Source organism: Erythrolamprus reginae, chromosome 7 (assembly GCF_031021105.1).
Source record: "Erythrolamprus reginae isolate rEryReg1 chromosome 7, rEryReg1.hap1, whole genome shotgun sequence".
NCBI classification, from domain to species: domain Eukaryota; kingdom Metazoa; phylum Chordata; class Lepidosauria; order Squamata; family Dipsadidae; genus Erythrolamprus; species Erythrolamprus reginae.
In genome coordinates, this window is record NC_091956.1 from 44519797 (window position 1) to 44535839 (window position 16043).

At 39.5% G+C, this 16043-nt stretch overlaps 1 protein-coding gene across 10 annotated transcripts in view; it reads left to right on the forward strand.

The window, feature by feature from the left end:
- Window positions 1-16043, forward strand: part of LOC139170349 (polypeptide N-acetylgalactosaminyltransferase-like 6) — a 306275-nt gene that overhangs the window by 165990 nt on the left and 124242 nt on the right. For 7 of the 10 annotated variants that reach the window (XM_070757439.1, XM_070757437.1, XM_070757438.1 and 4 more), the window contains one exon: window positions 5225-5314. The exons of the other annotated variants lie outside the window; for them this stretch is intronic. In XM_070757439.1, the coding sequence (XP_070613540.1) occupies window positions 5225-5314 (90 nt within the window). The remainder of the gene's footprint in view (window positions 1-5224; window positions 5315-16043) is intronic. 10 annotated transcript variants of the gene reach the window in all.

Below are 16043 nucleotides of genomic sequence, written 5' to 3' on the forward strand. Positions count from 1 at the left end.
AGCCCATGATTGCCCTCGCAGCTGCATTCTGCACGATCTGAAGTTTCCGAACACTTTTCAAGGGTAGCCCCATGTAGAGACCGTTACAGTAGTCGAGCTTCGAGGTGATGAGGGCATGAGTGACTGTGAGCAGTGACTCCCGGTCCAAATAGGGTCGCAACTGATGCACCAGGCAAACCTGGCCGAACGCCCCCCTCGCCACAGCTGAAAGATGTTTCTCTAATGTGAGCTGTGGATCGAGGAGGACGCCCAAGTTGCGAACCCTCTCTGAGGGGGTCAATGACTCTCCCCCCAGGGTAATGGATGGACAGATGGAATTGTCCTTGGGAGGCAAGACCCACAGCCACTCCGTCTTGTCTGGGTTGAGTTTGAGTTTGTTGACACCCATCCAGGCCCCAACAGCCTCCAGGCACCGGCACATCACTTCCACTGCTTCGCTGACTGGACATGGGATGGAGATGTATAACTGGGTATCATCAGCATATTGATGATACCTCACCCCATGCCCTTGGATGATCTCACTCAACGGTTTCATGTAGATATTAAATAGCAGGGGGGAGAGGACCGACCCCTGAGGCACCCCGCAAGGAAGAAACCTAGAGGTCGACCTCTGACCCCCCACTAACACCGACCGCAACCGACCGGAGAGGTAGGAGGACAACCACTGAAGAACAGTGCCTCCCACTCCCAACCCCTCCAGCCGGCGCAGAAGGATACCATGGTCGATGGTATCGAAAGCAGCTGAGAGGTCAAGAAGCACCAGGACAGAAGACAAGCCCCTGTCCCGGGCCCGCCAGAGATCATCCATCAACGTGACCAAAGCAGTTTCCGTGCTGTAGCCAGGCCTGAATCCAGACTGCTGAGGACCTAGATAATCGGCTTCTTCCAAGGACCGCTGGAGTTGGAACGCCATCACCTTCTCAACATCGTGTGTGCACACAAGTGCGATGCGAACCAGTAGCAATGGGTTTTAGAATCCACTACTGATTCAAACAGAAATCAGAAATATTTTCTAAGATACTTTTCGCAATCAGCAGACAAGATATGATGGGAAGGAAGTATAGATTTTGTAAACAAGTAGATTGAAATAATGTTCTAGTGATTTTAACTCATATTTTTATTCAATTTAATCTTTTTCTCTTGTATGTTAAAGCAATCTATTTTCCTTGTTTAAAAATAATTTATTACAATTTTTAATTTCATAATTTTAATTCATGATTTATATTATATTACTTGCTATTCCTGATTTTTGCTGAATTTAAAAGTAATTTGGGGATTAAGGATATTCAGTAATTTTCTATTATATTTAATCTCATGCATACACACATACACACACAAGGTTTTTTTCCTGTTCTGAATTTTTTTTAAAGAGACGGATACATTTTTACTTTGTGATTAATTCATGACTTTTTTATGACAGAATATAATTTTAAAAATAAAAAATATTTTCATGGATAGAAGGCTCAATATCCTTGGCTAAATTTGGGATTTGTGTGTCTACATCAAGGGTGTCAAACTCGTGTTATCACGGTAGTGTCACGTGATGTATCATGACTTTAAACTGGCTGTGGGAGTAGCCAGAGGGTGACACATTTGAGTTTGATAGCCCAGGTCTACAACTAAAATTGTAAATTTACTTTCATTTTCTTTAAAAATAATTTCTATGAGTGGAAAAGATGTCTGTGTATTGATTTACTTTCAGGAAAGTACGCTCAGCAAAGGCTTTGGCTTGCTGATGCATTGCTCATAAAATTCTAATCAACCACTTGTAATCCTAAACAAAGCATAACAAAACCCCTGGGCCATCCATATAGGCATTTGAAATATTCATTTCCTGCCTTCAGTGGGATATAATATTGTTCTAATTGGATATTAATCCTTCTGAAATGCAGTCTTTCTATTCTAATTTTATTGTCTTAAGTGGGATTCACTGCATTATTGTCTTAAGTGGGATTCACTGCATTATTGTCTTTTTTAGGTTTGCAAGTTAAGAGGGGGAGCTCTTATTTTGCTCCAGCTAAATTAAATAATCTGGTTGGAAAATAGTTGGCTCTGTTTTTATTTGTGTTGATAGGACTTGTACTGGTGTGATGGAAACAAAGTTACTCACAGGCTTGCTTTCGTTAGCTTAAAAGTCTTGTTTGTTCCTTTTAAAATTCAGATTCAAAGAAGCATTACACTTCTAACACTGTATTATTATGCTTGCCTACTTTTTCAGTTTGCTCAAAAGCAGTAGAAATAAAGATTTGACCTTTCCCATGTTCTAATTGGATTTTTAGTGCAGAAGAGAAATAAGAATATGCTTCTGAAAGCCTACAACAACACTGTTTTTGTAGTTATCAATTTATTTATTTCATTATCTCTCTGAAGATCTGGATGTAACTTATATAATTATCCCATTTTTCCTGCTATTTTATCTTCACAGGAACAATTTTGCAAGTTATATTAGACTTAGAGATATTGATTGACCCAAGATCACCAGGCAAATTCAGAGATTGAGTTGAGAATTTGAAACTAAATTTCACCTATCCTAATATAATATACTTTGCATAGACATAAGCATTTGTGGAATATATTCTTCTACTATTTGTGGCTGATATTTCCAATAGATTCCATGCAACTCAGATGTATTGCATAACTTACCGGAAGGAGTATAAGAGATCAGGGCCATCACAACTTCACTATGGAATATGAATATAAAATTATACCAGCTCAGAAAATTTACACATCTTAGGTAAAGACTGAACAACGCACTTAATCTGAACATTAAAGTCAGTTTTGGAAACTTGTTTGACCATTTTAAAAATCATCCTCATCATCTGTACTCAACCAAGTTCTACTTATTGCAAAACAAATATCTTCAGTTAGCTTAAAATATAAGTTTTCATTCTAGTTTTATGCCAATTATTTTATGCATTAATAAAAAAAGAACATGTCAGAATAACAAATTCTGTAAATGTGATAAATACTACAAATATTTTTTTTAATCCATGTTTAGGATTGCAACTTACATATCCTTCCTCTCTCTGCATTTAAAAAGTGTAAAGTAACATCAAACAAAAAGGAAACAGAATTGCATGAAAATTATGCATGATGATTTATATTACACAAATGCTGCATTAGAAATAACTAATAAAATGTCTAGAAGCATAAAGTTCATCAATCACAATGGAAAATGTGCTGCTATTTTTTGTCTATTATCTAAAGATAAAGCTTTCACCTGTCCAGTTGTGTCCAACTATAGGGGGCAGTGCTCATCTCTGTTTCTTAGCCAAGTGAACCAGCACTGTGCACTCTCTGTGATCATGTGGCCAGCATGACTGCACACCGAGACACAAGGAATGCTAATACTTTCCCACTGAAGTGGTACTTATTTATCTACTCACATTTGCAGCCTTTTGATTATCTAGGTCCCCAGCAGTCGGGTTTCAGGCCCGGTTACAGCACGGAAACCGCTTTGGTCGCGTTGATGGATGATCTCTGGCGGGCCCGGGACAGGGGTTTATCCTCTGTCCTGGTGCTCCTCGATCTCTCAGCGGCTTTCGATACCATCGACCATGGTATCCTTCTGCACCGGTTGGAGGGGTTGGGGGTGGGAGGCACTGTTCTTCAGTGGTTCTCCTCCTACCTCTCTGGCCGGTCGCAGTCGGTGTTAGTGGGGGGTCAGAGGTCGGCTCCGAGGTCTCTCCCTTGTGGGGTGCCTCAGGGGTCAGTCCTCTCCCCCTTGCTATTTAACATCTACATGAAACCGCTGGGTGAGATCATCCAAGGACATGGGGTGAGGTATCATCAATATGCCGATGATACCCAGCTTTACATCTCCACCCCATGCCCAGTCAACGAAGCGGTGGAAGTGATGTGCCGGTGCCTGGAGGCTGTTGGGGCCTGGATGGGTGTCAACAGACTCAAGCTCAACCCGGATAAGACGGAGTGGCTGTGGGTTTTGCCTCCCAAGGACAACTCCATCTGTCCGTCCATTACCCTGGGGGGGGGGATTACTGACCCCCTCAGAGAGGGTCCACAACTTGGGCGTCCTCCTCGATCCACAGCTCACATTAGAAAACCATCTCTCAGCTGTGGCGAGGGGGGCGTTTGCCCAGGTTCGCCTGGTGCACCAGTTGCGGCCCTATCTGCACCGGGACTCATTGCTCACAGTCACTCATGCCCTCATCACCTCGAGATTCGACTACTGTAATGCTCTCTACATGGGGCTACCTTTGAAAAGTGTTCGGAAACTTCAGATCGTGCAGAATGCAGCTGCAAGAGCAGTCATGGGCTTACCAAGGTATGCCCATGTTTCACCATCACTCCGCAGTCTGCATTGGCTGCCGATCAATTTCCGGTCACAATTCAAAGTGTTGGTTATGACCTTTAAAGCCCTTCATGGCAACGGACCAGAATATCTCCGAGACCGCCTCCTGCCGCACGAATCCCAGCGACCGATTAGGTCCCACAGAGTGGGCCTTCTCCGGGTCCCGTCAACTAAACAATGTCGGTTGGCGGGCCCCAGGGGAAGAGCCTTCTCTGTGGTGGCACCGGCTCTCTGGAACCAACTCCCCCCGGAGATCAGAACTGCCCCTACTCTTCCTGCCTTCCGTAAACTCCTTAAAACCCACCTTTGCCATCAGGCATGGGGAAATTAAACATCTTCCCCATGGCACGTTTAATTTATACATGGTATGCTTGTGTGTGTGTCTGTTAGTATATGGGGTTTTTTAAATCTTTAAATATTTTAATTAATTGGATTATTTACAATTTGTTTTCACTTGTTGTGAGCCGCCCCGAGTCTTCAGAGAGGGGCGGCATACAAATCCAAATAATAAATAAATAAATAAATAAATTTCTAGGTGGGCAGGAATTGGGTTAAGTAATGGCTTATCCTATCTCATAGCACGTGAGTCTTGAACCTGAACTGTCAGCTTTCCAGCTGACAAGCCTAGCATCTTTAATCACTAAGCCATTGTTTTCCATGGCTATTTTCTATTGGGTATTTGTTGTTTAATAGCATCCCTTTGCATAAACTATAAAACTAAAAAACAGCCAGTATCATCTATCTAACTCAGTAGTTTGGCTCAGTAGCTTTTCAAATCTAATAAGATTTGTCATTGTTTGGATGACCAACTCTCGCCCTCAGGAATGTAATATGGCTACTGAGCTCAATTTTTGAAGATCCTGTAGCAACTTTGAATTATCATGCTGAATTTTATTTTCCTTCCATTTTGAGGCAGGAAACATACAGTGCTATTTCCGTAGGTCTGAAGAGTTTGCCACTCCATTCTGGAAAGTGTCAGACAGAACTCAGGATATGCTTCAGGTAAATCCTCTAAAATTTAGCTCAAATATATACTAGTTTATTTTTATACTCAGTTAAAGAATATTATAAAGCTAGGCATCTGTAACTTGTAATAAATTTGGAGTATCTTGTTTTAACAAATTAATATGCCTGTGTTTCAGACAATGTTAACTCTGTGTCTTTGATCTCAATATGCAATTAATTCAACAACAAATTCTTTTTCAGATGATGTTTAGTAATCCTTGAATGTCAATCTTAGTTTACTGGAAGTTTAACATGGCAGAATGGATATTCAAATATAACCTTTAGCTTCTTCTATCATTCTTTTCTGGCTTACTGAGTTTAAATTTTGGATCAATGAGATGTATTTACAGTCCACCTATAAACTGGTTTGGAATGAACAGAAGAAAGTCTGACAAGTATTATTCTAATACATATACATGTATCTATCTACATGTCAAATGCTATTTTAAATAGTTATAGATATGCCTGTTGTGGTTTTCTGTACCAAGAAATCATGAAATCATTAACTAGGATCTGGAACTCTGGCTCTTAATATTGTGAAAACTGAAATACACATTGAGCTTATGTACTATGGCTTGCAATGAAATGAACTGTTATCAGAAAGAAATATCCTTTACAATGTGATCTGTTGCCAGCCAATATATGGGCAGGTTTTTATTTGTTTAACATATATTCTGGCTGTCAATAACTTTTGGGCAGCTGTTTTTTGTGCGTGGGAGGGAAGCTGTTTCAAACTACAGTATTCCTTTCATTTCATTATTTTCTCTAGGATACATTCACCAGCAACTTCTTGTAGATTCAGTTCCTAAGTGGTGCCTTGAATTCAATTGTTCAATTCAACCTTTATTGTCAATCCACAACTGTGTACAATGAGATTGGCTGAGCATCCCTTCGTACCCCCCAACCTAAATACATATTAATAACTTACAGTGAAAGAAGGAAAATCCCATACCCAATAAATCACACTAACAGCATGCAATCCTCTATATGTATATGTGTGTACCATCACATTATAATATATTGCACCAATATGAAGATATTGTGCTAGCTCTGCAAGTCTATCATACTACATACTTATGTTATGTAGCTTATGTTGCATTCAGCAGTCTGACAGCTCACCAATAAAAGCTGTTCTTCAGCCCGTTTGTATGACTTCTACATCTTCTACCCAATGGTCAGAGAGTAAAGAAGTGCTGACCAAGGTGTGAATCGTCCCTGAGGATTTTTCTCACTTTTCTAAGGCAGCAAGTTCTAGTGCTTTCATGATGTTTTGTGCACTGCTCATCACTCTCTGTAATGTCTTACTATCTGCGGTTGTCAACCCTTGTCTTGCCTTTCTCCTTCTTACCTGCCAGTAATATCTGCCCAAGCCCTTTGAATTAAAAAAATAGAAAATGTCTTGAAAAGCATTACCTTTCTCTCCTCCTTCTCTGTGATCTGAAAGTGCGATTTAAAATGGCTTTTCCCTCTTTTTTATTCTTCCCAGTCTAGTCCCGCCCCAGCCTAATCTGTGAGTGGTCTGTGCTTGAACTCAAACTGCCAATAAAATTGTCCTTTTCTTTCCTTTCTCCTTCTTACCAGCCAGTAATATCTGTCCAAACCCTTTGAATTCAAAAAATAGAAAATGTCTTGAAAAGCACTACCTTTCTCTCCTCCTTCTCTGTGATCTGAAAGTGCGATTTAAAATGGCTTTTCCCTCTTTTTTATTCTTCCCAGTCTAGTCCCGCCCCAGCCTAATCTGTGAGTGGTCTGTGCTTGAACTCAAACTGCCAATAAAATTGTCCTTTTCTTTCCTTTCTCCTTCTTACCAGCCAGTAATATCTGTCCAAACCCTTTGAATTCAAAAAATAGAAAATGTCTTGAAAAGCACTACCTTTCTCTCCTCCTTCTCTGTGATCTGAAAGTGTGTTTTAAAATGGCTTTCCCTGCCTTCTTTTTGACTCGTGCAGTATACAGGTCCTCAATGGAAGGCAGGTTGGCAGCAATTGTTTTTTCTGCAGTTCTGATTATCCTCTGAAGTCTGTGTTGGTCCTGTTGGGTTGCAGCACCAAACCAGACAGTTAGAGAGGTGCAGATGACAGACTCAATGATTCCTTTGTAGAACTGTATCAGCAGCTCCTTGGGCAATTTGAGCTTCCTGAGCTGGCGCAGAAAGAACATTCTTTGTTATGCCTTTTTGATGATGTTTTTGATGTTAGGTGACCATTTTAGGTCTTGAGATATGATAGAACCTAGAAATTTGAAGGTCTCTACTGTTGATACTGTATTGTCTAGTATTGTGAGAGGTGGAAGGTGGAAGGGTTTCTCCTAAAGTCTACCACCAATGTTCCCTCTAATTTTTTTTCGGTGTGGACGGAAAAGTATAATGTCTGAGCAGCACATTTTCATGCCTGTGCCTGGATCGGTTAGAAACAAAAGGGGGTCGTGTGACCTCAGGACGCACAGCAATGGTCATAAATATGAAACGGCAGCAAATTTTTGATCCTGCGATCATCAGGCTGCTGCAAAGGTCCTAAGTGTGGAAAGGGTGCATAAGTCACTTTTTTCAGGGCCATTGCGACTTTGAACGGTTAGTAAATGAACCATTGTAAGTCATGGACAACCTGCCTTCCCCCCTAGATATTTTCTGTGGAGCTTCAAAATGGACTCCAGATCTGCTGATCTGCTTCTAAAAGAGTGCACTGGTCAGACAGATAATCCTCAACTTCTGTTCTGACCCCAGTGGAAGCCAATGTTTTTATCTCCTGAGTAGGACGGTTAAGTGAGTTCTGCCTCACTTTACCACCTTTCTTGCCACAGTCGTTAAGTGAATCCCTGCAGTTGCTTGTCAGAAGATCCCAAAAGATGTTCACATAACCCTGGGACATTGCCACCATCATAACTACGTTGTCAAGTGTCCAAAGTTTGATCCAATAACCCCTTTATTTTTCTAATGAAGTCCTTCCTTCCTAGAAGGAAGAATAGAAAGAATAAAATGGAAAAGGTGATTAAAAGGAGATACAAAAAATAAAAAAGAAAAGAGTTCAGTTCAAAGTTCTGCCCAAATTGGACTTTGAGAAGAATTGATTAAGTTTGGAGTATTGTTTTGTTTGCTCTTTTTAAATTATTTTTTCTATTTAGATATATGAATTTAGGAATTGGTGATCTGTTTTAATAATTTAGAAGTATTGATTATAATAAGATATGTCGTAGGTGATACTGATTTGGATTAATGCATAAATGGAATTGAATTTAGAATTGTTGGGGAGATTAATGACATAAATGATTTTACTTGATTGAAAATAGAGAATATTTTGAATTTTTTTCCTTTTCTCAACTTGAAATTTAAGATTAATAATTAAGTAAGAAATGTAGAGACATAGAAACATAGAAGACTGATGGCAGAAAAAACCTCATAATCCGTCTAGTCTGCCCTTATACTACTTTCTGAATTTTATCTTAGGATGGATATATGTTTATCCCAGGCATGTTTAAATTCAGTTACTGTGGATTTACCAACCACGTCTACTGGAAGTTTGTTCCAAGGGTCTACTACTCTTTCAGTAAAATAATATTTTCTCACATTGCTTTCGAGATAAGTATTAATTGGCTAAATGTTAGATGGGCTGAAATAAGTTTTAAATATTGGATTAGGTAAATGTACTATTTAGAGGAGGGGAGAAGTCCTTCATTCCTCCTTTTCTTTTTCCTTCCTTCCTTCCTTTTCCCTCCATTTCTCCTTCCTTCCCTCCCTCCTTCCTCTCCTTTTCTCTCTCTCTCTCTCTTGCTTTCTTTCTCTCTCTTTCTCTCTCCTCCCTCTTTCTCACGTTCTTTTTCTCTTTCTCTCTCCCTCTCTTGCTCTTTGTCTGTTGCTGTCTGTTGCTCTCTCTCTCTTGCTTTCTCTCTCTCTCTCCCTCCCCCTCTCTTTCTTTCACTCTTTATCTTTCCCCCTTTCTTTCTCTCTCTCTCTCTCCCTCTCTTTTGCCCACCCCCACGATCATCATGCCAGCGCTGGCAGAACACGGGGCGCGATATGCGCTCCCCCTGATAATCATTGTGCCAGCACTGGCAGAAAGTGGGGCGGGATCCACGCTCTCCCTGACAATCATCGTGCTGGCGCTGACAGAAAGCGGGGCACAATCTGTGCTACCAACCCCGATGATCATTGTGCCGGCGCTGGCAGAAAGCGGGGCACGATCCGTGTTCCCCTGATGATCATCATGCTGGTGCTGGCAGAAAGTGGGGCACGATCTGCGCTCCCCCCGATGATCATCGTGCCGGCGCTGGCAGAAAGCGGGGCACGATCCATGCTCTCCCCCAGACAGTCATCATGCTGGTGGGCTGGCAGGGGGATGAGGAGCGCGTGCGCACCGCGCATGACATTTAGCACAGGGGGAAACTTTGCTGGCCTCCGCCCCAACTCCAACGCCCAGCTCCATTGTGTGCGGCCTTAGAAAACGCTGCGCGGGGGGTTGCTTTTGTGTGTGTGGCTGTGCGCCTTACAGGGAACATTGTCTACCACCATTTCTATGGTTTTGAGTGTTCAGTTCTAGATTGTTCTGGTCACACCACAAGGATAGTTGTTCAACTTCCCGTTTGCATGCTGATTCATCATTGTCTCAAAATTTGTCCTTCCAGAGTGGGAACTCTACTATCAACCACTTTGACATGGTTAAGAGATTGGATCCAATTTAAAAATAGAAGAACATTAACATTAGAAGGATATGATTTATAAGTAGGCTGGCACGGATTCCTCTGAGAAGAGAAAAATAAGAACACATTTATATTTCCAAAGACACATGATTTGGGACTGACTGTTTAGAATTTGGACAAAAAAAAAGAACCATTACATGAAAATCCTGAACTAGCTATCCATCATGGAAGCAATGACTCACCCAAATACAATAGACCTTAATAAAATGGTTAGATACTCAGAAATTCTAGATGAGAGAGAACTAAAATCAGTTCAAAAATTGTAACAACAAGGAATAAATATTGATTGGTGGCCACATTTTCAAATTAAAACAGGAATAAATAAGGATAAAAAACAATTTGGTATACAAGGGAAACAATCAGAATTAGATAAAGTTTTACTAGCACAAGAAAGGAAAACAAAACCAAATTATATAAATTTTGTTAAGATATAGGAGGAGGAAGTATTAAAAGGAACATGATTAGCTGAGCCAAGAACCTTGAGCATAATATAACTCTGGAACAATGGGATAGACTTTGGAACAAAAATTATAAACTTACAAAAGCAACTGCTAACAAAGAAAACATCTACAAAATGTATTATATATGGAATTCATCCCCAGCGAGATTGGCCAAAAAGTATCAAATTTATTTTCCAAATGTCAGAAGTGTAACTACAAGACTAGATCATATTACCATATGTGGTGGGCCTGCAGCATCACAAAAAAAAAAAGGTGTAAAATTCAAAAATGGTTAGAGGAAATCACTCAAAAAATCTTCAACTATTTTCTATATTTTAATGAATCCCAAAACTGAATCTGTTATAATAATAATAATAATAATAATAATAATAATAATAATTGTTGTTATTATCATCATCATCATCATCATTATTATTGTTGTTGTTATTGTTATTGTTATTATTTATTAGATTTGTATGCCACACCTCTCCAAAGACTCGGGGCGGATTATGTAATGTAAATTAAAAGGGAGGGCAGTCACACAAAACCAATATTAGTTATTCCATATTCTATAGAATTGTATCTAATTTGTATATTTGTTGGCATGCAAATATTGTTTTCTAATACTGTGGTTGAATGAAACTTCTCATAGTTAAATATATTTTAAATATTGAATTTAATTTCTTTCAAAAGAAAGGAATATTTTCAGAATCTTAGTTCTGAATTATGTAGTCACTGAATCATAGACCAATGTGATTAGTTTTAGCATAGGTCTTTGCTCTAACAATATTTATTTATGTCTCTAGTTGATAATTAGATAGTTAGGAAATTAATTTTATGTCTCACCTTTCTTTCAAATGGCAGTGTATCTGTAAATTTTTCTTTGCAAACACAAACTTGCGAGACTTGCTACCTAATAGATAGTGAATGGACCATATCACACTGTAAAGTTAAAATTATAACTCTGTTTTTACTCCAAAACATTCTGAAATTTTCCAAAATAAAAAAATCTTAATAAAATTGTTATAGGCTCATTTTATTCTAAAACATTTTGCTATGAGTTCAATAAATATGAATATTGCCTAGGTGTGGGAAGTAAATGCTATGAACATAGTATTTATATATAGCATTTATTTTGGTGGGCTGAAAATTTCAAGATAACAGTGGTACCTCTACTTAAGAACTTAATTTGTTCTGTGACCAGGTTCTTAAGTAGAAACATTCTTAAGTAGAAGCAATTTTTCCCATAGGAATCAATGTAAAAGCCAATAATGCATGCAAAACCATTAGGAAAGAAATAAAAGTTCAGAATTTGGGTGGGAAGAGGAGGAGGACAGTCAATGCCAAAGGTGAAGTGAGGGGAATCAAAAAAATCCAAAACTTTAAGGCTTAAAAAAAAAGGCGGCAAGAAGGAGCACGTGCCTCCAATACATCTGACACAAGGCTGCCTCCCCTACACTGCCTCCCATACACTAACTGCTGCTGCTGCTACCTGCTGCCTCTTCCTTACCATGATGAAGGGCTTCCCTCTCCTCTCTCTCACTCACTTTGTTGCCAGCGCTTTTCCTTCACTGTGGTGACTCCTCGGCTGCCCAGAGCAAAGGAAGCGTTTATTTTCTCTGGGCGCTGGCAGAGGTTTATTCCCTGTCCAAGTGCCCAGAGAAAGGAAAATGCTTCGTTCACTCTGGACTGCCAAAGCCTCCTTAAGCATCACCAAAAGGCTCCTCTGGCAGCCCAGGTGGCTGGGATTAAAAGGGCTATGGCAGGAAACTGGCCGGGCCTTCATGCCACTCTCTTTTCTGGGCTCCGGTTTTTAAGTAGAAAATGGTTCTTAAGTAGAGGCAAAAAAAAATTGAGCACCCAGTTCTTATCTAGAAAAGTTCTTAAGTAGAGGCGTTCTTTTTTTTCTTTTTTTAAAAAATAAATTTTATTGATTTTCATAAAATAGACAAACAAACATACAAAGATTAAACACAGAATGGGGATACATTTTCCCCGCTTGTCTTGAAAGTATAAATTCAAATACAGAAAAAGAATACATAATTAGATATATGTTGAATATTAAATTTTTTTACTAAATTTGAATTAAAGTTTTTCACATTTTTACTAATATATATATAAAACTAAAATTCTTACTATATTACTAAATTTAACTAGTACTAATATAACCCAAGTAAAAACAAGTATAACATATTAACTAAAAATAGATTATATATCTTATTTTTTCTTATCTATCCATTTATAAACTTTGTTCCATGTTTCGTAGAACTTAGTATCTTCTTGATCATTTAAATGTCTTGTCGTCATATCCATTTCAGCGCAATCTAATATTTTTGCAATAACTTCTTCTTCTTTGGGGACTTCCTCCCCCTTCCAATTCTGCGCATAAATAATTCTAGCCGCAGTTAATATATGTATAATTAAATATAAAATTTCTTTCTTATAAATTTGGTTAGTAATTCCTAATAAATAAAATTCCGGGGTAATTTCTATATCTTGCTTTATAATTTCTTTTATTATTTTCTCTGTCATCTTCCAATATATTTTGGCTTTACCACATGTCCACCATTGATGGTAGTAGGTTCCTATTACTTTCTTGCATTTCCAACACAATGGAGAAGTTTTAGGGAACATTTTTGCTATCCTGTTTGGTGGGAGATGCCATCTATAAAACATTTTGATTTGGTTTTCTTTTAATGATACTGATTTGGTCATTTTCCAATTATTAATCCAAACTTTCTCCCATGTATCTATGACTATTTCTTTACCAATGTTTTTGCACCATCTTATCATATTATCTTTTAGAGTTAGCTCTATATTTTTGTGTGCAATGAGAAATTTATATATTTTCCCTATTGTTTTTGTTTGGTTAAGGGTAATTAAATTACTTAATAAATTTTTATTCTTATTGAAAATATAAAGTGTTTTATCCTTCTGGTATCTGGATCGTATCTGTGCATAATGCCACCAATCTATTGTTATCCCTTCCTCTTGTAGTTTGATCCTAGATTTTAATTTCATTTGGTCATTTAATAGATCTTTATATCTTATAATTTTTTTGTCCTTTATGGACTTTGGGTGTATTATTGCTTCTAGAGGGGCAAGCCATTCTGGAATAGTTAAAAAAAGATTTTTCCTTATATCTTTCCAAACTTCTAATAGATATTTCCTTAATGTATGTCTTTTAAAGTATGAGTGGTTTTTCTCCTTATCATACCATATGAAAGCATGCCATCCAAGCATGAGATCATGCCCTTCTAGATTTAATATTCTTTTATTTTCTAAAGTTATCCAATCTCTAATCCATGTTAAGGCGGCCGCCTGATAATATAATTTCCAATTTGGAAGTCCAAATCCGCCCCTTTCTTTAATATCTTCTAGACAATTTATTTTTATCCTTGCTTTTTTCCCTTGCCATAAATTTTTTTTAACTATGTTTGTTAAGTTTTTTTAAAAAAATACCCCCTGGGTTTATTGGAATTACCTGAAAAAGAAATAAAATTTTAGGCAGAATATTCATCTTAATTGTTGCCACTCTTCCTAGAAAGGATATTTTTAAGTTGTTCCAGATTTCTAAATCTTTTTTGATTTCTGTCAATAATTTTATATAATTATCATTTTTTAATGTTATTGTTTTAGCTGTTAACCATATTCCTAAATATTTTACTTTTTTGGCAATCTTTATTCCAGAAATATATTCTAATTTGGTTTCTTGTATTTTACTCATATTTTTGGTTAAAAATTGTGTTTTACTTTTGTTTAACTTTAAACCTGCTACCTTTCCGTAATGTTCTATTGTCTGCATTAGTATTGGGACTGTCGTTATCAGTTCTTCAATTATAAAAGTCAAATCGTCTGCAAAGGCTTGGACTTTATAAGTCTCGTCTCCTACAGTTAGGCCTTTTATTTTGGGGTCTGCTCTTATCCTAATTAATAAAGTCTCCAAAGCCATAATGAATAACAAAGGTGATATAGGACAACCTTGGCGAACTCCCTTGTTTATCTCAAGGGTTACCAATTGTTCATTATTTAGTATTATGTTCGTTGTTAGTTTTGAATAAATGGCGTCTATTAAATTAACAAATTTTGGACCAAATTTCATTTTATTTAATTGCATTTTTATAAATATCCAATTAACGTTGTCGAAGGCTTTTTGGGCATCTAAGAACATTAATGATAATGTTTTCCCTGGGTGTTGCTCATAATATTCTAACGTATTTATGACAACTCTAAGGTTATTTTTAATTTGTCTACCTGGTAAAAAGCCATTTTGGTCTTGATGTATTATCCCATTTATAACTTTTTTGAGTTTGTCTGCATATATAGCACTAAATATCTTATAATCTACATTTAATAATGATATAGGTCTGTAATTTTTAATTTTTTCTGGTTCCGTACCCGACTTATGAATTAGGGTTATTAATGATTCTGACCAGGATTTGGGAATTTTACCCTCAAGTCTACATTCGTTAAAAGTTTCTAACATATTATTTCTTATTGTTTCATTTTCTATTTTATACCATTCTGCCGGTATGGCATCTGGGCCAGTGGCTTTGTTGTTTTTCTGTTTTTTAATTATTGTTAGGAGTTCTTCCATTGTTATTGGTCCATCCATAATAGCCTGTTGGTCTTCCGTTATTTGTGGTAATTTTGAGTGTTCTAAGTCAGCGTTTCCCAACCGGTGTGCCGCGGCACAGTGGTGTGCCGCGAGACACTGTCAGGTGTGCCGCGGCGAGAGGCGGCGGAGGAGAGTGGGCGGATCGGGCGGGCAATGGGGCAGGGCGGAGAAGCCAGGGGCGTGTTTGGCCGGAGGCACCGTGGGAAGGCAGGGGCAGCCGCGGCTCCCTTTACTCCTACTGCCGCACCACCCTGCCCCTGCTCCCCACGGTGCCTCCGGCCAAACGCGCCCCTGGCTTCTCCGTCCTGCCCCATTGCCTGCCCGATCCGCCCACTCTTCTCCGCCACCGCCTCCTGCCTTGGGGCGAGGAATCCGAGAGTCCGGGACTGTGTGGCTTTGCGCCATGAAGAGAAAACGGCCGACTTTTCCCTGCTGCTGTTTTCTCTTCATGGCGCAAAGCCAGGGCCGCCGATAGACGGGTACTACAGGGAGCGCGCTACCGGGCCCCGGGCAAATTGGGGCCCGCAGTCAGCGGCTCCTTGCACTGAGCTCCCGCTCGCAGCTGTCCCCTGGCTCCTGCTCGATTGCACGGTTTTCGGCGCTGTCCTGCTGGGCCCCAAAGACGGAAGGGAGGAAGGAGGAGAGCTCCATTCTTCTCGCCTTTTTCCCGCCTTCCTTCTTTGGGGCACAGCAGGACAGCGCCGAAAACCGCGGCATCGAGCAGAAGCCGGGGGACAGCTGCGAGCGGGAGCCCCAGGAGGGAAGTACCGGCAGCGCCCCGCCCAGCTGAAGCTTCACTGGCGTCGGCGGCAAATGTCCTTTGTGGCCCGGTGGGAGGGGGGGGGCTGCAGCGGCCGCAGGCAGTTGCAGGGAGATGGCTGCGGCGAGAGGGAGCTCTAGGCGGCGGGGAGAGGGAGCGCTCTCTCTCTCTCTCAGCTGACTGCAAGCGGGAGCCCTGACGTGGCGGTCAATTGAG